The 22,974-nt window shown below is 53.8% G+C and overlaps 6 protein-coding genes across 6 annotated transcripts; 3 read left to right on the forward strand and 3 right to left on the reverse strand.

Annotated features, from left to right (window-relative positions):
* Positions 1–1,449: 1,449 nt before the first annotated feature.
* C8A04DRAFT_26203 (SNF2 family N-terminal domain-containing protein) lies at positions 1,450–4,885 on the forward strand (the record flags this gene model as incomplete). Its single annotated transcript, XM_062779844.1, has 12 exons — positions 1,450–1,710; positions 1,773–2,383; positions 2,436–2,540; positions 2,604–2,679; positions 2,762–2,900; positions 2,952–2,982; positions 3,034–3,212; positions 3,274–4,159; positions 4,213–4,398; positions 4,472–4,622; positions 4,683–4,787; positions 4,847–4,885. The coding sequence occupies 12 exons, from the start codon at positions 1,450–1,452 to the stop codon at positions 4,883–4,885; spliced, it is 2,769 nt and encodes a 922-aa protein (XP_062639412.1).
* A 1,384-nt stretch (positions 4,886–6,269) lies between these two features.
* Positions 6,270–8,819, reverse strand: C8A04DRAFT_26204 (uncharacterized protein; the record flags this gene model as incomplete). Its single annotated transcript, XM_062779845.1, has 6 exons — positions 6,270–6,714; positions 6,773–7,030; positions 7,092–7,197; positions 7,257–7,817; positions 7,882–8,256; positions 8,318–8,819. The coding sequence occupies 6 exons, from the start codon at positions 8,817–8,819 to the stop codon at positions 6,270–6,272; spliced, it is 2,247 nt and encodes a 748-aa protein (XP_062639413.1).
* Positions 8,820–10,345: 1,526 nt separating this feature from the next.
* On the forward strand, positions 10,346–13,145 carry C8A04DRAFT_10139 (glycoside hydrolase; the record flags this gene model as incomplete). The annotated part of the gene is made up of 5 exons (XM_062776479.1): positions 10,346–11,448; positions 11,525–11,675; positions 11,730–11,795; positions 11,864–12,336; positions 12,419–13,145. 5 exons carry the CDS (start codon positions 10,346–10,348, stop codon positions 13,143–13,145), a joined length of 2,520 nt encoding a protein of 839 aa, XP_062639414.1.
* A 549-nt stretch (positions 13,146–13,694) lies between these two features.
* On the reverse strand, positions 13,695–15,587 carry C8A04DRAFT_26206 (uncharacterized protein; the record flags this gene model as incomplete). Its single annotated transcript, XM_062779846.1, has 4 exons — positions 13,695–13,877; positions 13,926–15,029; positions 15,057–15,371; positions 15,570–15,587. 4 exons carry the CDS (start codon positions 15,585–15,587, stop codon positions 13,695–13,697), a joined length of 1,620 nt encoding a protein of 539 aa, XP_062639415.1.
* Positions 15,588–18,361: 2,774 nt separating this feature from the next.
* On the reverse strand, positions 18,362–18,980 carry C8A04DRAFT_10099 (uncharacterized protein; the record flags this gene model as incomplete). The annotated part of the gene is made up of 3 exons (XM_062776464.1): positions 18,362–18,453; positions 18,528–18,690; positions 18,756–18,980. The coding sequence occupies 3 exons, from the start codon at positions 18,978–18,980 to the stop codon at positions 18,362–18,364; spliced, it is 480 nt and encodes a 159-aa protein (XP_062639416.1).
* Positions 18,981–20,966: 1,986 nt separating this feature from the next.
* Positions 20,967–22,031, forward strand: C8A04DRAFT_10121 (uncharacterized protein; the record flags this gene model as incomplete). The annotated part of the gene is made up of 1 exon (XM_062776471.1): positions 20,967–22,031. The coding sequence occupies one exon, from the start codon at positions 20,967–20,969 to the stop codon at positions 22,029–22,031; it is 1,065 nt and encodes a 354-aa protein (XP_062639417.1).
* Between the last annotated feature and the right edge of the window lie 943 nt (positions 22,032–22,974).

A 22,974-nucleotide genomic window follows, 5' to 3' on the forward strand; every position in this document is an offset into this window, starting at 1 on the left:
TTTTAATGTGTTATTGAGAAAGCTTGCAGAAAGAGAACTATCTAAGGGGGTGCCTCGCCCAGGGCTGCTTATATCCTGGTGGTCCCTCTCGCTTGGCGTCCGCATCCGGGCCAGTGCCCAACGGGCTTCACACCCGGCTCCGGCCCGGTTCGGAGCCCGACCGGGAGCGGCCCGCTCCACCTGGGCGGGCTATCTCGGAAGAGGGACTGCCCGGCCACGTCGCCTCCAGGCCATCGGCCACGATTCAACACCACTGCTCATGGCCCTAGGCCTGAGCCCTTATCACCGAGCATCGAGGCCAGCTATCACAACTAAAACGCCCACGGTTTATACAACAGTCGCCAAATGTATTGTTTAAACATTAAATATTGCATTAAAGTGATTGAACTACAAACACAGCCGACTTGCCACCGGACAGCAGCCTCTCGCGGTCCACGGAGACGATGACGCGGTCGCCTGCCGAATCGAATTTGACGATTCCGGCATGGACAAGTTGCACCGTAATCACGTACCGACCATGTCAGGGGTGACGGGTTTTTTTTCAACATTTCAACGTGCATAATTATAATCCCTACAGCTCAGCCTTACCCTCCCCCTCAATGTCTGGTGTGAGTAACGTTATTGGCAGAAGCCAGCGCAAAGCACCACCAAAGAAAATGCGCCGCTGCGAGGCAGACTCGAGCATTTGCTCGCTCCGCCACAGCTGAGTTGTCCCGCAAAACTCTCTCAAAAACTCAATACATCATTTCTGTGCTCCATTCTTCCTGCCACTGACCTGAGAAACTCCGGAAACACCTGCCGAGCGGGATCTCTTCAAAATAGGAGATGGAAGAGAGCTTCGACTTCAACGACGCACGCCCAAACGGCAAGCGACCAGCCGCAACCGCCGAAGATCTTGGGGGCGAAAACAAGCGCCTTCGCGTTGGGTCATCAGCGGAACCGCTTCACCTCGACCCGTCGTGGACAAATGGTACGCTTCCACCGACAGATCTCACTCACGGTACGAGTTTTGGGCCGGCAGCCGGGGAATCATCGCAATGGCTAGAATCTTATCCCGAGAATTCCAATCCTTATGCGAATGCTGGTTTTTCCGACTCGTGGCCGGTGTCCCCTGGACCTGAGCCGTGGGTTCCATCCTCTGAGCAAACACCTCAACGTTCGACTTATCAACCCCCTTTCTCGTCCTTGGAGCCCTTGGGGGTCCCAATTCCTGGTGGAGCCGCCAATAGCTTGCCCGAGGTCACTTTCCCAGACGATATAATAGTGTCTGCTCATCATGAATCTTATCCCGCGCATTCCAATCCATATGCGAATGCTACTTCTTCCGACTTGTGGCCGGTATCCCCTGGACCTGGGACGTGGGTTCCATCCGCTGAGCAAACACCTCAACCTTGGACTTATCTACCCCCTTTTTACCTGGACTATGGCAATATTATTGGTCATCAGTCGATGTCGGGATTCGATGACTCGTTCAGTACCCCAGATACCCACGTATCCTTCACCCCTCCGGCAGCTTTGATATCGGGGTTCTCTAGCTTGCCGTACACCCCTGAAACCGGCTACAGCGTCTCGTCTCCGGTGAAGGCAGAAGAGATTGTGGTTGACGAAACGACAGGGCCGACTCCTTCGCCGTGCGAAGATCTCCCAGTGGTGGAGGGTGACCAGGGCGGATCTCCGACTGAAATAAACCACGATGTGTGTTTTGGTGTGGTAAGTTCAAACGGCTGCGGTTTGAAATGAGGAAAGTGGCTAACAATCTGGAACACATACAGATTTTGACGAAAACTGTGTCATCAATGGAGTCCCGCAATGAAAAAATGACAGCTCTTACCGTGGCCTTACTCGGCAACGTCCTCAAGCTATCATTTCAGGACACCGGAAAGTATGCGGGCCTCATCACCTCTGAGCCGCTAGGACAGCTCGTGAGAGACTTCTCGGTTTCACTCACAGCACGCATACACCCGGCCGAGCGCCAACCTGAGAAGAAGTCAAAGAAGGTCGAAAACAAAAACAGGTCAAAGACGAACGTCGACTCTCTAGGAGTGGAAGTCCCCGTTCGAGTTGTCGTCCATGGCCTCATGACCGAGAAGGATGTTGTGGCCCGCTTTCTGTCCGACCATGACCTTTTTTTCCAACATCCATTTCAGGGCGAACTCGACGGTTCCGTCCCGTACTTCAACCCTCACTACCTGCTGCGTCCTGGCGCGGAGATGCCCGATCTGGGTCGTCTGTCATTGCTCTGCGGCTCCACAAATCGAACGCCAGCAGAGGTGCTCGATGATGTGTCCAAGGCCCGTCTGATGCGTGTGTTTGATCTGGCCTACGACCCGGGAGAATCTATGGAAGCCAAGCCAAGCCCACGGCTCAAGACCACATTGAAAAGGTATCAGCATCACCCCCATTACTGTGTAAGTAATTGCTAACACGGTGGGAAGACACCAACTTTCGGCGTTAGCGATGATGACGGAGAAGGAATGTGGCGTCATCGATGACGCAAAGTTCCCAACTCTTTGGGAGAAGCTGACTGAGGATAATGCATGGTGAGTTGTATGGAAAGTTGTTAAGGATTTTGAGCATTGCTGACCGTCCTCGTCGTGTCTTAGCTATCGGTATCGGCACCGCATAACTGGAAGCAAAGAGGACCGTCCATGGAGGCAGAGTGGTGGACTACTAGCCGACGTACGTTATTCTGTGTGTTCGGTTCATGATATCAATCTTCTCTTGGTAGAAGTGGGATATTACTAACCCGTGCTCATTGTAGGAAATGGGCTTGGGAAAAACGTTGAGTGTTTTGGCACTAATCTGCTGGTCCCTGGATTCGAGCAACCTGGCGAAGAATGGGGATCAAGCTGAGACCGATGCGCCTCCTTATGCGACACTTGTTGTGGCTCCAAAGTCAAGTCAGCAGTCTCATCTCTCTGCCCATGTGTTCACAAACTGACGCGCGTCAGCTCTGCCTGGATGGCAAGAGCAAATCAAGCGGTATGAGACAATGATTCTTTTGTTGGCTGTACTAGTCTGATGAAGTTATAGGCATGTCCGCAAAGGTCAGCTCAAAACGAGTGTGTTTCACAGCTCAAACAGAGGCAAGAAGTCTTGCATGATGCGCCGAAGCGACGTTGTCTTCACCACATACGAAACCCTGCGGTCAGACTGGCAGGGACAGCGTCTTCTTTATTCAAAGCCCTGGCTGCGGGTGATTCTCGATGAGGGTCTGGCCGTTCACCCCTCGCTTTGGTATCGATGACACCTCAAGCTAACGTAAATGCATAGCCCATCACATACGCACTCGATCAACACAGGTATTCCAAGCGGCGTGTGCCATTAATGCAGAGTTTCGGTGGTGCCTCACCGGGACTCCCATCCACAACTCTCTCGACGACTATGGCGCCCTTGTCAGTTTTATCGGCGTCCGGCCTTTCTCCATCAAGTCTGTCTTTGACTCCTGGATCGTATCTCCGCTGAAGAGAAAGCATCCCGGTAGCATGCGAAACCTCGAAGACCTCGTGAAGGCGACATGCCTCCGCCGGACGAAAACCCAAGTCGAGGGCCACCTCCCACTCCCACCACGCCTCGACCGGGTCGAGTGGATTGACCTCAGTCCCCCGGATAGGGAACTCTACGAATACTTCAAGGCCAACACAGCAAGTGTTGCATCAGGGATGGCGACACAAAGGGGTTACCGAAAGAAGGAAGACAACATCATCTGCCTCATCAACATCCTACGACGCATCTGCGGGCATGGCGAGATGCTCCTTCCAGAGTCGGCTCTTAGAGCTTGGAGGGAGCGGCAGAACGACTCTATTGACTGGCAGACGATGCAGAAATGGCGTGGGAAGCAGTGTGATCTTTGCGGACAGGACGCAGCCGCCGGAGACGAATCATCTTCAGCTTCGCCAGATGCACGATTTCTCTGTCGACATGTCCTTTGCCCGGATTGTTCAATGGAGCGTGAGGAGGAGGATGAGGAGGAGAGGCGTGACACCACCGCTTGCCCCGTCTGCAGTGCTGGTCCGGTTAAAGCAACAGCTCCATCAGAGACGCCGGCAGGGGTTGAGCTGCAACGCCGCCCTGTCATGTCGTCAAACAAGATCCTGGCGCTAGTACGCAACATTTGCAAGGAGCAGCGGTCACAATCAGGAGATTCCGTCACAAAGAGGTGGGCCTCGTTGAATCCATCTTGCGGAGAACAAGCTAATCATCATCTCACAGCGTTATATTCAGTTCCTGGACCAAGATGCTGAATCTGGCGCAGCATGCCCTTGAGGAAGCAGGATTCTCGGTGGCTCGTATTGACGGCCAGAAGAGTCTCCTGGAACGGGCTCGTGCCATATCCAGGTTCGGCGAGGACCCAGGATGCACGGTCATGTTGGCCACTATTGGCAGCGCCGGAGAAGGGTCTGTCACCGCTTTACCCAGTCACATAAACGAATTTTCGTATGGATTCCTCGCTAACGTTCCGGCTTGATAGCATTGATTTGACACCTGCCAATTGTGTCCATCTGCTCGAGCCACATTGGAGTCCAATGGCGGAGGCACAGGCCGTGGATCGGGTACATCGCATCGGACAGAGTCGACCAGTCAAGGCGACACGCTACGTGACCCGTGAATCTGTCGAGACCGTCAGTCCAAGACCTTCTCCCCAGCTCCCATACTCTTTTCCATCGCTTACCGGAGAATAGTACGTGCAATGGGTTCAAAATCAGAAGCTACAACTCATCAATCAGTCTTTGGCAGTAGGAATGGGTGAGGAGACGCAAACGGACATCGATGAGCAACGCTGGAGAGTGAGTTCCATTCATGAGATCGACTCCTAGAGTTACCTTACAGCTGACATCAAATATAGAAACTGCAAGAGTGCCTGGCTTGTATCAGAAGCCCTTAGTTACAGGTATTCTTCAGGACAGACACCGGCAGTTCTGTCCGCCTCCACTTTCGCTACTAGCTCGTCCCAACTCATTCCCACCCACTTAGATATTTCCCTGGCGCCGACTTCATCCTTGATTAATTTAAAGTGCGCTCCTAGGACGGCGACATTGGGGTTGGCTCCCCTGTACAAAAGGAATTTCGCCATTTCCGCTGCTTCAGGGGAGCTTCTTCGAAGGGCGCGCTGAAGTGGTGAACGGCCCCCGTACCTAATGTTGTTGTTCCTAGTCGTGTAATTGATATTAGCGCCATAGCGGAGCAGGGTTTTGGCTAACGGGATAGAGTAGCATGTCTCTGCAACATGTTTCAGGCAGTTGCCAAAGTTCACTTGCTTTAGGGTCCGCAGCAGTTTATCCCACAAGAAGAGAAGTCGCTGCTCGCGGTCTGGTCGGCGTGCGGTGGCCCTGACAACGATGGAATCCATAGCTCTTGCTGCGGGAGACGTATGCTTCCTCGCCCTCGAGGTTGTGAATTCCCTGACAAATTTTGGAAGAAGACATTGGAAAAGTTCTTCGGAGTCTGACTCAAGGACAGACTGTAGTATTGTGGCCCAGTCCGTATGACCACTGGCTAAGTTGAGGTAAGGGTAGTAGTTTAGACTTGCGGTGGCCTCTGTATCCTCGTTTTTTAGGACCCATTGCACTACTTCAATATTCTTGCTTTGAACTGCCCAAACCAGGGGGAGTAACGAGTACCGGCAGGGATCCATGGGAGATTCACGCGTCTCAGATTTGACCCAGACATTGTACAATATGTCCATCATCATTCCAGAGGCAGATGCTGAGGCGAGGCGAATTAACTCTCGTTGGAGGGTTGCCGGCATTTTCTCGAAGTGGCCAAGAAGGTGTTTCACTTCTCTTGTGCGGTCAGCCCTGACAAGGTCAAAGAGCAGGGGCTGGATTTCGTCTTTGTCGGGCTGTTGGGCGCCGGATGTTTGTGGCGACTGCCGTTGCTGGTCCTCCGTGTGGTCTTGGTCTAGATGGGCGTTTCTCATTTGCTTGGAGAGGAAGCCTATCTCGACATATTCGCACCCGGGGACGTCGCATTTCCATGGTTGATCATGGTACCTGGTGTGAGATCTCTGGAGTTTCCTGGTCCCAAAGCCTTGCCTCCTGAACGTACACCCAAGGTATGGGCATTTGAAGAGACAGGGTCCGTAAAGCCTCCGCAGGCTGAGGTACTGGCAACATTTGTTGATATGCGTCGAGAGACCACACAGAAAGGTGTCGAATGCTTGGTGGATAGAAATGGAAACATCCGAAGTGTTGAGAGGGTTAAGAGCCCTCCACCTTTTTTCTGAAATGTTTGAGCTTGTGTATTTACGATCGTTTAGAGCGGAATGATTACATACCATCAGTCATCTGGAATGCAGATGATCCACACCGGCGGTTGAACTCCGTCGCTCGTAAGAGAAGTTCGTAGACAATCGGCAATCGACTCTTGAACCCATCAAAGTCTGGGTCGATAGGATGCTGCGGGGCCTCGCATTCTTCGTGCGATCCGCCCGCAAATCGATGGGCTGCGAATGTTTCCAGGTGTTGCAGGAGCTCCGATGGGATGGGGTTAGACCCGTTGAGGCTCAGGCATCGCTGCACCAGCGGGAACCACATGCTCTCAGCGTACGCATGTAGCCGGTAGACCCCGTGCATAATCCCCTCCTCAATTTCATTAGTTGAAAGACCAATGTCATGGTGATCTTGGCAGAGATATTCCAAACACGAAGTCGTGAGTAGCACCGTCGTCTTCATTTCCTCGATACTTCCATCAATCTTGGGGGAGAACAAGTATCTGAGACATAGTTAGTATCTAGACATGGCCGCCAATTAACAGGTTGTGATAAACTTACTCCTTTACGGTGAAGTGAACAAACTGGACGTATCCATCGATGACTTCCACAATCGGGCCGCAGAGCTCAACGGGGTTGAGAGAGGAGCTGACAAGATAAGGGCCAGACGCATAGTCCAAATCCAGTGTCAGAAGCTGATCCAGTTCATGGATAGTCAAGGGCGTCGGAGAGCAGCCCACATATCCGATGAGTCGCTTCGCCTTCAATTTTGCTTGGGCGGACGGGAGATTGTTGACTCGTTTCAGAATCCTTTCGTATCTGTACTGGGTTAGTAGACGCCGAATCATTATCGGAAGTTGAGGACCTTGCCAGGACGTACGCCTCAGGCAGACTTGTGGGCAAGACCCTAAGTTCCTGCCTCACTTCCCTGATGTCGCTCAAGAGGTCAAGACAACTGAGGAGGACCTTGGCATAGAGGAACATGCCTGCCAATATAGAGTCAGATATCGCTATTTGAGTTCATGAGTGGTGACAAAGGACGCACCAACGGCTCTGGACGCAACAGGAGCTAAGAGGGCTTCGATTTCACTCCTTTCATGTGGAAGAAAGTCATTCTTGGCAATCCAGTCGCTGCTCTGTCTGTTGACAAACGCCTGAATACTTCCAGAATTCTGCTTGTCGACACGAATCTTCGGTGAAGCGCCGAGGGTACGTTCGATATCGTGCTCTGGTCTGCTGCATATGAGGATTCTTACCGTGTCGCACTCTGCGGACAGCCTAACGAGCTCAGCGAGGAGTAGCTCGCGTTGTCTCTTTTCAATCTCGTCGACGCCGTCAACGATAAGAAAGGTCATTCCTGCACAGTCGAGAAGCGACTTCAATAAAGAGGCTGCAGAATGCAGATTGCTCTTGAAACTCTCGCGGCTTGACTGGCACAGAGTGGCTTGAAGATCTTCTGTGCTCAAGGCCAGCTGAAAGATCAGTGAGTGGAAGATGGAAACGGCCGAGGTGCTGGCTGCGTGGACGTGGCTGAGAAACACATAGATAACGTGGTTTCCTAGGCTTTGGCATTTGTCGATGACAGTTCCGGCGAGAAATGTCTTGCCTAAAAATGATGGTGAGATAGCTCGCACAAAACTCAAGGTATGGAGGATGGCACAGCGACCTACCGGCCCCAGGAATTCCGTTCAGCCACAAGATCCCGTTGATCGCGTTGCTGGGGTCCAGCCACCTGAGAAACTCGTCGTTCCGCAAAATCCATTTGCCCGTCCCGTCACAAAGACTGCTTGATATCCAGGCAAGTTTGTTGTGGTAAAACGTCGGGGCGATGCCTGTTTGGATCCTGTGGAACTCTTGCAGCATTCTCTCCCGCTCCGATTTCTCGAAATCGTTCAGAGCTCGTTGCCTGGCGGCATGTTCTTCTCGAATGTGCTCCAGGCGGACTTCGGTCCTCATCAGCATCGCGTGCCGTTCGATATGCGCCTTGACAAGATCGATCTTCTCCTTTTGCCTCGGCCACAAAGATTCGAAGAAATACCGCCATCCTAGAGAGTTCCAGTATGAGCTATGATCCTGACAGTTAAGGGTACAAGATGGGACACTCACTTGACAGACTGAAGAATCTCAGGGTGACAAAGTAGAAGTCGAGGATGTCTTGGAAGAAGAGGGACAGGACATCGTTCAGCCGCGTGCTGTCGTCGAAGAGCGTTGTCATGTTGGTGAACTCGGGAAGAAGGTCGCCAATCTCGGTGGTAATGTTGGCAATCGCGTCCTGAGACTTGCTCAGCGTGCTAGTCCACTGGATCAGAAGCTTGACGGGACCCCAAATGAGTCCGAGGATGTCCGGCTTAACTTGGACGAAGGTGTCGATGGCGCTGACATAGAGGTCCAACTTTTCCAAGTAGGGTTTTAGTTTGGAGAGATGGCGGAGATGGCCGGTCTTGCCCTGCTCGGCCTGGATCTGTTCAGCTAGGTCGTAGACCTGGTCCATTGATGTTGTTGCGAGGATCTCCTTGTACAATGCCTCGTCCTTGAGGTTCTTCTTAAATTCGCTTATTGCCCTTTCGAAGTGCAGGATGGCCGGGTCCGCAGCCGGCGCTAGCGACATGGTGACGGTAAAACGGAGGAAATCTGGTGTAAGTTGAGCGACCGTGTCAATCTGTCAGAAAACTGAAATGATATCTGGTGGCGGAGAAGTTGACAGCAGAGCTTGAATTCTGCTGTCCTCTGGTGGCTCAGTCCACGTTTTCGTGCTACCTAGCTCAGCCTTGTCATGCAAGCCCCTCCAGCATGTCTGCCTTGGGCTGCGAGGCATTGTTTTACCCTGATGCCCGACCTCATGGTGAACGACACAGAGCGGCCTGGAGGAGGCAGAGATAGCGAGGCAGCCCTCGGGACTAAAGGCATCTCACAAACCAAATAAACCAAACCTAGCCCTGTATTTGGTTTGGCTGGCCCTCAGGTTTGCTGGCCAACCCCCATATATATATCTTAACCCTAAGACAACCCCAAGCCGGCACCCGGCCAGTCCCTCGGCATCGGAACTAATTCGCACTAGGCCTGTCTGTTTCTGTCTCTGGCAAATAGGTCGTTCAACTCTCTTGAGATAAGGTCTGGGGATAAACTGCCAAAACAGACAAGTGGGTCCCTGCCACGGCAAATGCCCCACCATTCCCCAAGCTCTTTCCTGATCAGGCCTGTCCATCATCACTTGAGCGATCGGGCCATTCCCCCATTGTTTTCTTTTCTTCTTTATTCTTTTTTGTAGCAATGATGCTCTTTCCTTCCCGCCGTTTTCGCTGCCTTTGGCCACTCAATACTATCTGACAACGAAGTTCTAACAATCAATATCTGTCTGTCCCCGATTTGCCCCCAATTGACTCATTATGGAAACACAAGGTCGATTCGATCGACCGGTCGGTCTCTCAAGACAGATGTGCATTGCACGACAGGCGGGGCCGGTTACAACGCGATGTGTGATTGTGACGATGCAACAAGAGGACCTGAATCCTTCGGATGGGTAACGTTAACAATGGCAATGTCTTGCTGGTTGTTGATATTTCTAAAAGTATGGATGGGAATTGGAAGCCTGCTCAAGATAACACAAACAGGAAGGTCAAAAATAACCAAGTCCTTCATCCCCGGGTTGCTGCAGAAGGTTTCTTGACATGATTCTCGTATCAGCAGCGCGGTGTAAGACCACACGCGGGTTGTAAATTGACCTCGGACGGCTTGCCGCTCAATTATCTGCAGGCACATCCCGCTTTCCCGTGGTTTCCCCTGTATTCCCGGACACACAGTACCGTGTACGGATCACACCGTACTATAAGGTAGGATGCAGGAGCCTCGGAAGGGAGGTGCTCGGGGTCGGCGTTTGGGTGATCGCCGTGTTGTTGCCGTCCCGTGGCGGTCACTCATAATAAAACCCACCCCTATCCCGGCGATCGTCAACAACGCCCGAGCGAGCAACCCCCCGCGAAAGGGTTTGTTTACCCGTCCGTTCGCTCATTTACTCGCAAAACATAGCGGTCTTTGCGGGTACTGTTAGTACCATCGTTGGTGTTTAGGTGTTATTACCACAGCACCTCTACTACTAACACCGAACCCCGTGGTTACCGCAGCGGCCACTCCGCCATGGCCCGACTACTTCTCGCCGCGTGCTGGTCGGCTCTGGTGGTGAATATCTTGGCCGAAGACGCCTACGAGTCCTTCGACCCGCTCGCCTACGTCGACCCCCTCATCGGAGCAAGCAACGGCGGCAATGTGTTTCCCGGCGCGTCGTTACCCTACGGCATGGCCAAGGCCGTGGCCGACACCAACAGCGGCAGCAACCAAGGCGGCTTCACCCTCGACGGCGCCTCAGTAACCGGCTTCAGCATGATGCACGACAGCGGAACGGGAGGCAGCCCGAGTCTAGGCAACTTTGCCCTCTTCGCCTACACCAACTGTCCCGGAGGCGAGATCAATCGGTGTGCCTTCCCCAAGAAGGCGCGCGCCAAGTCCGGCCGCTTCACCAACACCAGCGTGTCCGCGAAGCCCGGCACGTTCGGCATCACACTAGACAACGGCATCCGCGCCGAGATGACAACCACCCACCACACCTCCCTCTTCAGCTTCACCTTCCCGAGCGTGGATGCCGACCAGGAACCGGCGCAACCACTCATCCTACAGGACCTCACCGACCTGTCGGACTCCCGCCAGGATAACGCCACGGTCCGTGTCGACCCAGACACGGGCCGGATCACGGGCAGCGCGCGGTTCCTGCCGAGTTTCGGCACGGGGTCATACGTGCTGCACTTTTGCACGGATTTTCGGGGCGCCGAGATCGCGGACGCCGGCATCTTTGCGGATAGCAGGGCCAGCGCGGAGGTGCACCGGCTGACTGTCTCGCGGTCGATCAACGGGTACCCTTTGCCGGGGGGCGCGTTTGTGCGGTTCAACTCGGCGGCTGAGCCGATCCTGGCGCGGACGGCGACGAGTTTTATCAGTGTTGAACGGGCGTGTGAGCATGCGGAGCGGGAGATTCCGGATTTTGACTTTGCTGCTGTTTCGGAGGCGGCTACGGATCTTTGGCGGGAGAAGATGAGCCCGATCAGGGTGTCGCCGGACAAGGTGGACGGGTCGATGTTGACTAACTTCTACAGTGGGATCTATCGGACTATGGTAAACCCGCAAAACTACACAGGGGAGAATCCGCTGTGGGCTAGTGATGAGCCGTACTTTGATTCGTTTTACTGGTACGTTTATTTGGAACTGAACTGAGTAACTAAACTGAGGATGAGTTGTTGAGAAATGGAGCTAACTCTAAGCTAGCCTCTGGGACCTGTTCCGGTCTCAGCTCCCGCTCCTCACCATCACGGACCCGAACGCTGTGACAGACATGGTTCGGTCACTGATCGATACCTACCGTCACACCGGGTGGCTTCCGGATTGTCGGATGACTCTGAACAAGGGTTACACTCAGGTGAGACTGTTTGCAAAGAGTTACTCGAAAGACACACAAAACTGACTCTGGCAGGGCGGGTCTAACGCGGATGTGGTTCTGGCGGATGCGTACGTTAAAGGGCTCAGGGGGGGTATCAATGTGAGTCTCAAGTCGAACCCCATTCTAACAAAAGATAATTGTGTGTTGTACACGTCTAACCTCAACAGTGGGACGACGGGTACGCCGCGGTGGTAAAAGATGCCGAGGTCGAGCCGTTCGACTGGTGCTGCGAGGGCCGGGGCGGCCTGGACAGCTGGAAGGCGCTCGGGTACATTCCGGTTCAAGACTTCGACTTCAAGGGCTTCGGCACGATGACGAGGAGTATTTCGCGGACACTGGAGTACGCGTACAACGACTTTTGCATCTCCCAGATGGCTGCGGGGCTCAACAAGACGACGGATAAGGAAAAGTACCTTGGGTCGAGCGGGAACTGGGAGAATCTGTTCAAAGAAGAGCAGGCGTCGGAGTGGTGGAACGGGACGGACACCGGGTTTACGGGGTTTTTCCAACCGCGTTACTTGAACAAGACTTGGGGCTATCAGGATCCTCTTAATTGCAGCAATCTTGATGCCACGAGTGTTTGTTCTCTGCAGAACACGGGGCGCGAGACCTTTGAGAGCAGTATCTGGGAGTACGGTTTGTACGTTCCCCTCTTTTCCTTCCCACACCTCAGACATGAAAGACGCAACGCGAAAGAAGCTAATTAACAAACCAATTCCCAGCTTCGTCCCCCACGACCAAGCCTCCCTCATAACCCTCTACGGCGGCCCCTCCTCCTTCATCTCCCGCCTCGACTACCTCCACGACAGCGCCATCACCTACATCGGCAACGAGCCCGCCTTCCTAACCGTCTTCCAATACCACTACGCCGGCCGCCCGGGCCTCTCCGCCAAACGCGCCCACTTCTACATCCCCCACTTCTTCTCCGTCGCCCCGGACGGCCTACCAGGCAACGACGACAGCGGCGCAATGGGCTCCTTCGTGGCCTTCTCCATGATGGGCCTGTTCCCCAACCCGGGCCAGAACGTCTACCTCATCACGCCGCCGTTTTTTGAGGCTGTCAATATTACCCATCCGGTTACCGGGCGTACGGCGAGGATCAGGACCGTGGGGTTTGATGCGGGGTATGAGGCGATATATGTGCAGAGTGCGACGTTGGATGGGGAGGTGTATACCAAGAGTTGGGTGGATCATAGTTTTTTTACGGAGGGAAGGGAGTTGGTGTTGACGTTGGGGAAGGAGGAGAGTAGTACGTGGGGGAGGAAGGTGGAAGATTTGCCGCCCAGTTTGGGGGAGTATCAGGGGTTTGGGGGGAGGTCGTCGGGGGGCGGGAGTGAGAGGGGAAGGGGGAGGGCAAGTGGGAATGGGAGTGGAAACGGGACATTGAAGAGGACGGTGATGGAAGGGTTGTTGCACAGGGCGGAGAGTGGGGGCCTGTTTGGGTTGTGAGAGGGCTGTTTACCTACCTTACCTACCACCTACCTACACGGACTTTCCTACCTAGTGCCTTGCCATGCATCGCTAACGGTTGGTAGAACTTAATAACAACAGACATTTCACTCACAAAGTCCAAGGAGGGAAAGAAGTTTATCGAGGCCGGTGTTTACCACCCACGTTCTCGAGTGCAAGAATACGCTATAAAGACGGGTTTCCCCAGCTTAGAGCAGCGAACTCCCCAAACGAAAACAACTAATCTGTTCGAAAATACCAGAATGCGAGGCCGGTTCCCGCGACTGAACACCAACCCTGTCATGTTGTGAATCTGCCCGGAGGCGAGTCCCCATGGCGGTGCTGAAGTAAAGTGAGTGGGAAGGCAAACCCTAAAAAAGAAAGGAAAACCCGTCGCAACCGCAACCTCAGTGCCTTGTGAGAGTTGGAGGGGACGGGAAGTCCGAAAATCCGCGATGGGGCAGCCAAGCTCGCGATGATACCCTCTCATACCGAAACGAAGCGAAGTTATCCCCCACCTATAACACAACCCCCCTCGACCCTCCCTAACTATTTCTCCTCCCTAAAAGCGTGAATAACATCACATCGGCGACAAACCCAGTCCCTCTCATCGTAGTGATCATCCTCGGGATTAAACTCCTCCGGATCCAGCTTCCTGTTTTTGATCCTGTCAAACTCCACCCACACTTCCTTTTCCGAGTCCTGCCGCAACGGCAACTTCTTGAACACCGTCTTGCGGTGTCACCACAGGCTACTCGGCCGGCCGGGTTCAAGGGGTACAGCAGCCATCTTGCGCACGATGCCGTCGGTGTCGAGGTAGTTGTTAGGGTCGCGGTTATGCGGGATGCCAAACCGACTACTATCATCATCGTCGGGGTTACCGCGATAACCATTCAAATACTTCCACCGCTTCATGGTCAACCCCATCCATCTCTTATATTCATCATCCAACACCCGATGTGGATTCCGCAACTGCGCCGTCCACTGCGGCTCCCACCGCAACCGCTCACACTCCGCCATCCGAAACAGCGTCCCCGCCGTCCCCCCACTGCCACTGCCATACCCAGAATCCCAAATTCCACTCACTCCATACCAAGTACTCCGAAAAAACGTTGCATCCGACTGCAGCAGCACCCCATCATCCCTCAGCATAGCCGCCAACTCCCCGCCCAGGCCGCGCGACATCCGGCCGCGGGGCAGGCCGGTCAGACGCAGCTGGGGGAGCCATTGGCCGAGGTGGTTGTGGACGAGGTGGAAGAGGGCAGTGTTGGGATACATGGGGAGGGAATTAGGGAGGAAGTTGACAAAGTCAATGCGCGGCCAAGCCAGGCTGGGGAGGAGGAAGGTTGGGCGTGGGCAGTGGTCGGGGATGCCGCTGAGGATGCCGCCGAGGGGGAAGGGAGACCGCCATGGAGGATGGACCTTTCTCTTGTCGCCCTTGGTCTCGGTCTCCTGGGGGCCTGTGGGGGTGTCAGAGGGCGGGTTATAAGGAGCGTGCAGAGCGGAGAGGAAATCTTCGGTTTGGGTCCAGGCGTAGCAGCGGAAGCGTGGTCGTGGCGTAACAAGGGAGTCGACGAGCCTGCGGGTGATAACGGGGAGATGGACGTACACGTCGCGGCAGTTGAGATAGGACGGGTGCGGTGCCTGGCCGAAGAGGGGCGGGATCGGCGTCGACGTCGTCGGGAGAGGGTCGGCGTAGAAACGGGCTACGATGCGGAGTTCGACGTGCTTGATCAGGGCGCGGAATCGAAGTGGTAAGGTGGCGAAGTGGGTGACCGCGGCCGGGTTGGTGAAAGTGAAGGTGTTCTTGCCCCAGAAGATGGCGTTGCTGCGGGCGTGAAACCCTCGGCTAGTCGCGAACAGGGCCAGGTTGAAGGTGTTTTTCTAGTTGAGTTCGTCGGCGGTCATGGCTTCGGGTTCCTTGTGGTGCAGGGGATTGATGATCGGCTTGTCGCTGATCAGGTCAAACTCCATGATGCGGGACAGGATCTCCGAGGGAAGACTCGGGAGACGGCGGATGTCACAGTCGTTGGTATTGTCGCCGTCAATCCCCATTTTGTCGTTGCCCATCTTCTGACCCGAGGCCGGGTCAATACCGTTCTTCAAAAGGAGGCTCTTGTACTTGGCCACTTCGCCTCGAAGCTTGCGGCACTCGATTCGGGCCGGATCGTAGTACCAATCTTTGGCAGAGCTGACCTGGTCGCGGGCCTCCCACAGGTGCTCGCCCTGGCGATGTGTTAGTCGGTCTCGGCCGGTCTGCCGGATGGTACTTGTATACCGGGGCTTGATGGCTTGGAGCTGTGGTATGTGTGGATGGGAGGAGTGGTACGAGAGAGAACTAAAGAGGGATTACCCGAGGGCCTCCGGAAGGAGCGGCCCGATCGATTCAAACAGGTGATAGTTTTGAGGTAACTAGCGACTTACAGGGTTGACGGCGGCCATCTTGAAGATGGGGAGTATCACTTTGATAAATCAGAGTGTGCCTTGTCAATGGTTTCTTGGAGTCTTGTACTCCCTTATGCTATGCAAAGGGGCCGAGGCCAAAGTCGGGGTTGAAAAGGATCCCAGGCTTTGGTGCTGTTTGTGTGAGGTCAAGAAAAGAGGAAGAAGAGAGGAGGAGGAGAAGGATGGGCAGAGGAGGGAGCTTAAATAGGTGTGCTAGAGGCCCCGGGAAGCAAAGAAAAACTCTTTGTGCGTGTGACTCGGAACCCGGGCTATATCGGCCTCCGCACGCACTTGTTTCCGTGGGAGACATTGATACGATGCGGGTATCTGTGTTAATTACGACATGTCGGTATGGGTGAGCAGCTTGAAGGGATGGAGGATGGTTGAGGTCGGTGTTGTGGCGGATGAGGCCGGGCGGTGATAACTCAGGGGTTGTCGTTGACGCCCCTAAATGTGCTGTCTCCAGCCTACAGGGAGCCGAAATAAGGACAACGAGAAGAAGGCTATCAATATGGAAAAGACCTGAAGCTTTATTAACATGATTAATTGGAGTGGTAGTTGGTAGGAAGGGGACAACCCCCTCACGATCATGGTGTCGTAGGGTTCACAACGACAGAGATGTGCCGAAGGGCGGAGCTCACCGACTTCATAGTCTTCAGACAAAACATATCCTTAGTGTAAGAATCGTCATAACCTGCACCGATGCACATCATGACAGGTTCTAGCCGGAAATTTTCACTAGGGCTCAAAGCCCTGTGCAGAACTAGGCTCCATTGGGGCGGAAATGGGATAGAGAAATTCAAACAAGCCAGTGAGGAGGTTGGCAACCCGGGTTCTTGGGGTTGAATTCAAATGTAATTAACTCGTTGGTTTGTAAATTGCACGGGCACAACCTTTCAGGGCAATCAACAAAGGGACTAAGCAAGAACCAAAACTATGTCAGAGCAGTTTCTATGTGTGTAAATGTTGGGAAGTCGGGAAGTTGGGAAGTCTGGAAGGAAGTAAGGAAGTTGGGAAGCCGCATGAGTTGAGTTTACTTGATAAATCACCGCAAAGCTTTCCCAAGGAACGACAATCTAAAAGAAAGGACGGCCAGTGAAGCGGCCTGCTATTATCGGTGTGCTTTGGAGCTGAATTCGAGTGTAGATCATTGGCTTGTAAATCACAGGGGAGCAGCCTTTCAGGGGAATGATCAAGAGGGGCCGACTAAGGACCACAACTACGTCCAAGCAGTTTCCATATGTACAAAGTGCAAAGTGCAAAGTTTGACAAGTTCGGACCCGCATAAGTTCACTTGACCAAAACACGGTAATACTTCCCCGAGGAACAGCGATCACCCCAAAAAGAAACTCAAGACTTGTTATACCAGCTAAAATCTCGCTCAGAACCTCAAATTATCCACCATGATGCCGGAAACTCCCAACTCCAATGCTGCGGTACTCGCCTCCCTTCAACACTTCCCTCCGGGCCAGCAAGTTCTAAACACAAACCCTCCCTCTCTTTAAGTCTCTAATAAGTAGTATACCGCACCGCCACCCCTCCAGGCACAGATACCGTGTTCACCGGCACGACGCCCACAGTGACAGGCACAGATGACACTGGCACAGCGGAGACCACTGGTGTGCTAACAACGACGGGGACGGAAACAGGGACGGAAACGCCCATGTTGACGACCGTGGCAGGAGTGTATGTGGTGGTGGTGTATGTTGTTGTTGTCGTTGTAGCTGTTGGAATTGTTGTTGGGGTTGTGGTTGATCTGGGATCATGGGTTAATTAGTGATACGATTTGAGAGAGGGAGGTCAATGAAGGGGGAAAGCTGGAAGATGAAAACGAGGCGAAGGTTTTTTTTTTTCTTTTTTTTTTCTTTTGGTATCGTGGTTGCTTGGCGGGTTGGTAAAGCTGTATGGTACGGATAAGGTGATGGTCAAAGAAATGGAAGAGAGAGAGTGGCTTATTCATGACGGTGTTTGGGGTTGGTTGCCTTTTGAGTTGGAGACTCTTTGGATCGCAGTGCTTCAACAGAAAGGAAAATGGGCCTTACCCGCGGTGTGTTGTGAATTGAGGTGTGTAAGCGCCAGTTACGGGCACGAAGGAGGGGTAACCCGTGTAGGAATACATCTTGCTTGGGTTGTTGATGGTTGTGGTAAACGGGTGGTGGTGAAGGGGATAATGAGCTGCTTAGAAAATGGTTGTGAAGAATCCGCGAGAGAGAGTGCGGAACGCAGGGAGGGGACCGTATTTATACCCTATGACCCCTCAACAGCCGAGAAAATCTATCCTTTGCTCATGCATTGTGAGTTGTACACGTGAGCCAGAATAAAGGGCTGCGTAAGTGACAGCTATCCATGTGGGTGTCAGGTGGCCAGTTTGGTTCCAAGTCTCAACTTCATACCATGTAGATACGGCCTTTGAGAGGCCACCTGGCAATAGGGGAAGATCTTATGGCTACCTAGCTGTTTGGCTAGAAAGCGGGGATATCACATTCATCCCAGGGGAAGAATCACTATTCTTGGTTGGCGTTGGTCCATTCCATTGCCCTTGGTTGAAAGCGCTTCGAGATGTTGACTCACAACCATGCATGCCTCAAGGGCCATGAAGTATGACTTGCTCAAAGGCGGTTTGTTCATCCATTGCTGGTGTGATTTCCGTACATAAAGCGCTCCTCAAGCTAATATCAATACAGTAATGAGCAGGCCAATTGCCACAATCTCCCCAGAGATCCTAATGCTACCCCATCCGCAGCACAGGAGCCTGGCTGCTACTAACTAGTTCACTTGGCGTGTTCCTTGACCATCTTAGCAGCGGCCGCTGCTAGATCTTTGAGCGCATCGCGGCGCTTGTACTTGGCATCCTCAATCACACCTAGAAAAGGATTACCGTGTCAACACTACGACTGTCTCGCTCTTACCATAGTATCGAAAACGGGATCGACTTACCAATATCAGCATCGCTCGAGAACTTAGACGTCCACCGGACAAACGTCGAGTCCGCTAGCTCGCCCGACGTCACTGCCCAGCAGCGGACGGTGCTCACCACACTCGAGTACGAGAGCTCCGGTTTGGTGTCGATGACGCTGTACGTGATGAAGTGGTCCAGGTTCTGTCATATATGTGTGAGCAAAGCATACTCTAAATTACCCAAGCCCTCTGCTGTGGAAATCTCACGCTGTGCTCATCCTGCTTGACCTCAACCACACTGCCATCCTTGAAAGTCCAGCGCACCACGTCGGTCTCACTGCTAGTGCCCTTGACGTGCTCGGCCTTCTCGATGGCGTTCCAGAACTTGTGGAACTCGGGCAACTTGATGTAGTGCCAGACGTGCGAGAGCGGTGCGCGGATGACGGCGCTCTCAATCACCTCGTTGGTGGTGGCGATGTTGTGAGAAGCCATGGTCGTTTCGATTTCTGATTGTCGGGGATGTTGTTTTCTCAGAGTCGGTTTGGACTTGGTTTGGTGTGTAAGTGGTTCTTGGCGATGCAACAATTTGCTTAAGAGTTATGGAAGGTGGAATTTGAGTTTCAGTTCAATGCGTTGAAGGGCTTTCAACCATTTAAATTACAAAACAAAGAACCTGTTTGACGGGCACATTCTTTTGAAGGCAAGAGCCAAGCAGGCCGGCCGATGCCATTCGTTGCCCCAATGCCTGGTGTCGTTGCTTCCCAATACGGTGTTTCTCCTTGCCTACGTCATCACTCGGTCATTGCACATGTGGGTCCCTTGGTATGAGGGAGCTCAGGGAGCAAACAGACTCGGCGCATTTCCCGGTCCATGCAGCTCAAATCGGGCGATGCCTATGGCCTCTCAAGACGACCTGCCCACGCCCATATCCGGAAACTCCAGATCCTCAATGGTTTAGCACGAGACGAAGGAAGCATGGTGTTTCAGAAAACGGCAATCTTTGTACCTGCTAACCTCACGACATTCTCGGTCAATGCTTTTGCGGACGGGGCCCGACACCGGCATGCCAAACATCCTGTACCCTGACCTGGCGCCATCGGGGCTTCATGAAATCCACATCGATGAGGGCAAAACCGATGTGCTGGCGAGGCTGGGGATGCTTCATCGCGGAAGAGTTGCTTTTCCTCAGCCTGATCCCCACGCGGGAATGCGGCAGCCTAATAATCCATGCCATTTTCATGGCAGTGGATCCAAAAGGATAGGATGCGCAAGAGAAAACACAGAGGGAAACCAGCGTTGCCAGTCCGACCCCAAGAGCGAGGCCAAAAATAGACCGGACTAGCAGCCACACACAGTTGTGGGCGTTAGGTTGCCAAGAACATCCATGAGCGTGGCTTGAGGCTTGGGTAATTATTCCGGCGGCTGCCATTCTGCCACAGCCGCGAAAACCGCTGTCGAGAGCGAGGGAGTGAAGTCGCACTATGATCACCGCCCTCACAGTCCAGTCCTACGGTTCTTTTGAAGCGGCGCATCGGAAGAGGATTATGGTTTTCCTGTGTTCCGACGGCAAGTACGCCTCCATAGTCAGAACTTGCGTTCTGCGAACCTGTCCTGTCCAATCATTTCCGGTTTATTATTTTCCCTTTTCTGCAGTCCGCCCGATGACGAACACTGACTGCGAAGGCTGATTTTGGACATGAAAAGCGAGAGCCAATCTTGTAGCTCGATGCGCCCATCCATGTGAGAGCTCGATCGGCCGACCGTGGGAACATAACGGCCTAAGCCTAACCATTCCGAGCCGATGTGCATTCCGGTCCGGCTTCGAGACGGGTTGTGGTAAAACCGTGGTAGTCAAAACTAGAATAACTTCTTTAGAACTTGTTGGCAACCGGGAGGCACTGTCGTTACTGTCTGCGCCAATCTTCAATTTCCTGAGGTTGTGAGGTGTATACACACTTCGGAATTGGACGAATACCAGACTCTCACGATGGAAATGGCGGGGAGCTTTTGCGCCAACAAACAAGGTTAGCCCCACAGCTGAGGCTCAGCCCCAGGGCGCCATCGCAGTGCCAGGGGAGTGCATCGGGGCTCTTGCGAGGTCGCCGATCTGGACTGCTTCGCTTGTTTTCTTTTTACCCGACCCTTGGTCGCAAAGTCGTCACGCCCTGACCGATTCTCTTGGTCTTCACGGCGAATCGGGTTTGGCAGCTTTCTCATCGTCACTCACGCTACGTTCGTATTGAACCTCACCGACCGACGTCTAATCTTTACAGGTTAATTACTCTTCACCGCCAAAAAGTGTGGCCTTGGGCCAGGCCCGAAATTCGACCGACAGCGCATACCAGCGGAACGTTTGGGGGGCTGCCAACGATTGGGTGGGAGGAGACGAAAGCTCGGAGAGCTTGAGGCAACTCGAAGATCCAACTGCCCACGCAAAACATTGCCCACGAGATCTCCCGCGACCGCCGTATCTGCACAATGGGGGTCTCAAGAAGGCTACGCCTTCTCCCAATGTGGGTTTTAGCCCTGGTCGTTGCCTCGGCATCCGCTGCCGACCCGATCGTCGACTTCAGCTTTTATCCCGAGAAAGCCCAAGACTGCCTATACTCGGCCGCCACAAGCTCTCAGTGCGAGTCGAAAACGGTGGACGCGACAAACTCGTGTTTTTGCCGAAATGGAGGCGATTTTATCACAACAGCTGCCACATGCATTGGGAAGTCTGCACCCGGAGCTGTGTCGAAGACCTACGACACGATGAGTGACGCGTGCAAGCTCTCGCAAACTCCCATAACCATTACCAAACAGGAGTTTATAAGGGCCGCGAACGGGCCCTCCCCAACAGCGACCGCGACAACATCATCCGCTTCGAGCACATCGACAACCCAATCCTCAACCTCTACGAGCGCCAGCGCAACCACCACCGGCCCAGTCCCGACCACATCGCGGCCGCCTTCAGAAGACAATGGAGACAGTGGGGCTTTATCCACCGGCGTTATGGTCGGTATCATTGTCGGCGTAATCGGAGGGTTGGCGATGTTGGGCGCGGCGGTATACCTCTTTTTTCGGCGCAGGAAGAAGCTGGGCGAGGAATCACACCCCATGCTCCCTCAACACCAAAACCAACACGAGCAACAACACCAAGCACACAACTCAATGGCGCCGTCGGGGCATGACTCCACCGCGAGCGCTTACTACAGCAGCCCTCCAACTACGGCGGGGTGGCCGAAGAAGGACTGGAGCACTTCGCCTGACCTGCGTGTGAGCGGGCGGACGAGTGATTTTAATTGGGAATCTGCTTCGCAGTTAGCATACCCCGGGTCGGCGGTTACCACATCGCCGCCGCCGTTGCCGGTCCAGGAATTGGACGCCTCTGAACCTCTTCCAGGGTCAACAGCGGCACCTGTCGAGATGGGGGGAACACCAGTTGCGTCCACGCCGCCAGTGCCCAACACACAATACATTCAACCTTATAACCCGTCCGGGCAGCAATACTCTGGGCAGCAATACCCAGCACCTGGGTGGGGTCAGCAAGGGAGGGAGTGAAGAGAGAGAGCGGGCTGTGATGAAGGCGACTGTGGGGGTTGTGAGCGAATATTAGGGTGCGGGAAATAAAAGCGGCGGTGAGCCAAATGAGAAACGCTGGGAGTCGAGAACGAACATGAGTAGCACATACAATGTAATGACGACGGTGGTGGTACGGTTTACAGTACCCGGCTGGGCGGATGCCAAGGGGGCGGTCAGGGTGCCGGCGCTTAGCTCGGCCGGCGTTGTTTCTCTGTTTCTTTTTTTTCTCTTTCTTTTTTTTCGCTTCTTATGCAGCGTGGGGTTTGAACTTTTTTCGGTCACAAGGACACATCGGGCCCGGTGACTGGCAGGCGCTTGGTCGGAAGGGCACAACGTGAGCGGGATGCATCAGCGCATGCAGCAAGCCGCTGGGGAGTTTTTCTGGAATTTGAATACCCTGATTTGATCGTCACATTTCGGCCACCACAATGGATTGCGGGGTATGCTTTGATTTGAGTCGAGAGATGCTGAGGAACCTGGGACATGCAGTCCGTCATCAAGAAACAAGTGGTACACCTAGTGTAGACACCCATGGATGATCCGACCTAATGGGGAAGGATTGAACGGCTCGAACGGCTACAGGGTAAGTATGGTTGCTTGCAGTGGGAAGTCTGAGAGAATGCATGGAAGACACCAAGGGTCGTCGCTGCCCGCCAGAATGCCACGCTGTGGTGCTGAACGGGCAGCTTCCCCCACCTGCCCACTGGAACCGCTGAAAAAGTGAGGCGCCTCCTTCCTTTCCCGCAGAAATGGAACAGCACCGTCATGAAAAGCCTTTCCACTAGCAGCCAGTGGCGGCTCTCCCGCTGTGGGGGCAGTGGGTCACTCAGCGCATCGCAGCATGGGGTTGCGGCGCCGTTCGGTAGGTGTCATGGGTGCCCAGTGGGATACCGTGCCTCCCTCGAAAGTGTGCCTGCCTTTC

This window comes from Dichotomopilus funicola (genome assembly GCF_033296635.1).
Source record: "Dichotomopilus funicola strain CBS 141.50 unplaced genomic scaffold C8A04scaffold_11, whole genome shotgun sequence".
Lineage (NCBI taxonomy): Eukaryota > Fungi > Ascomycota > Sordariomycetes > Sordariales > Chaetomiaceae > Dichotomopilus > Dichotomopilus funicola.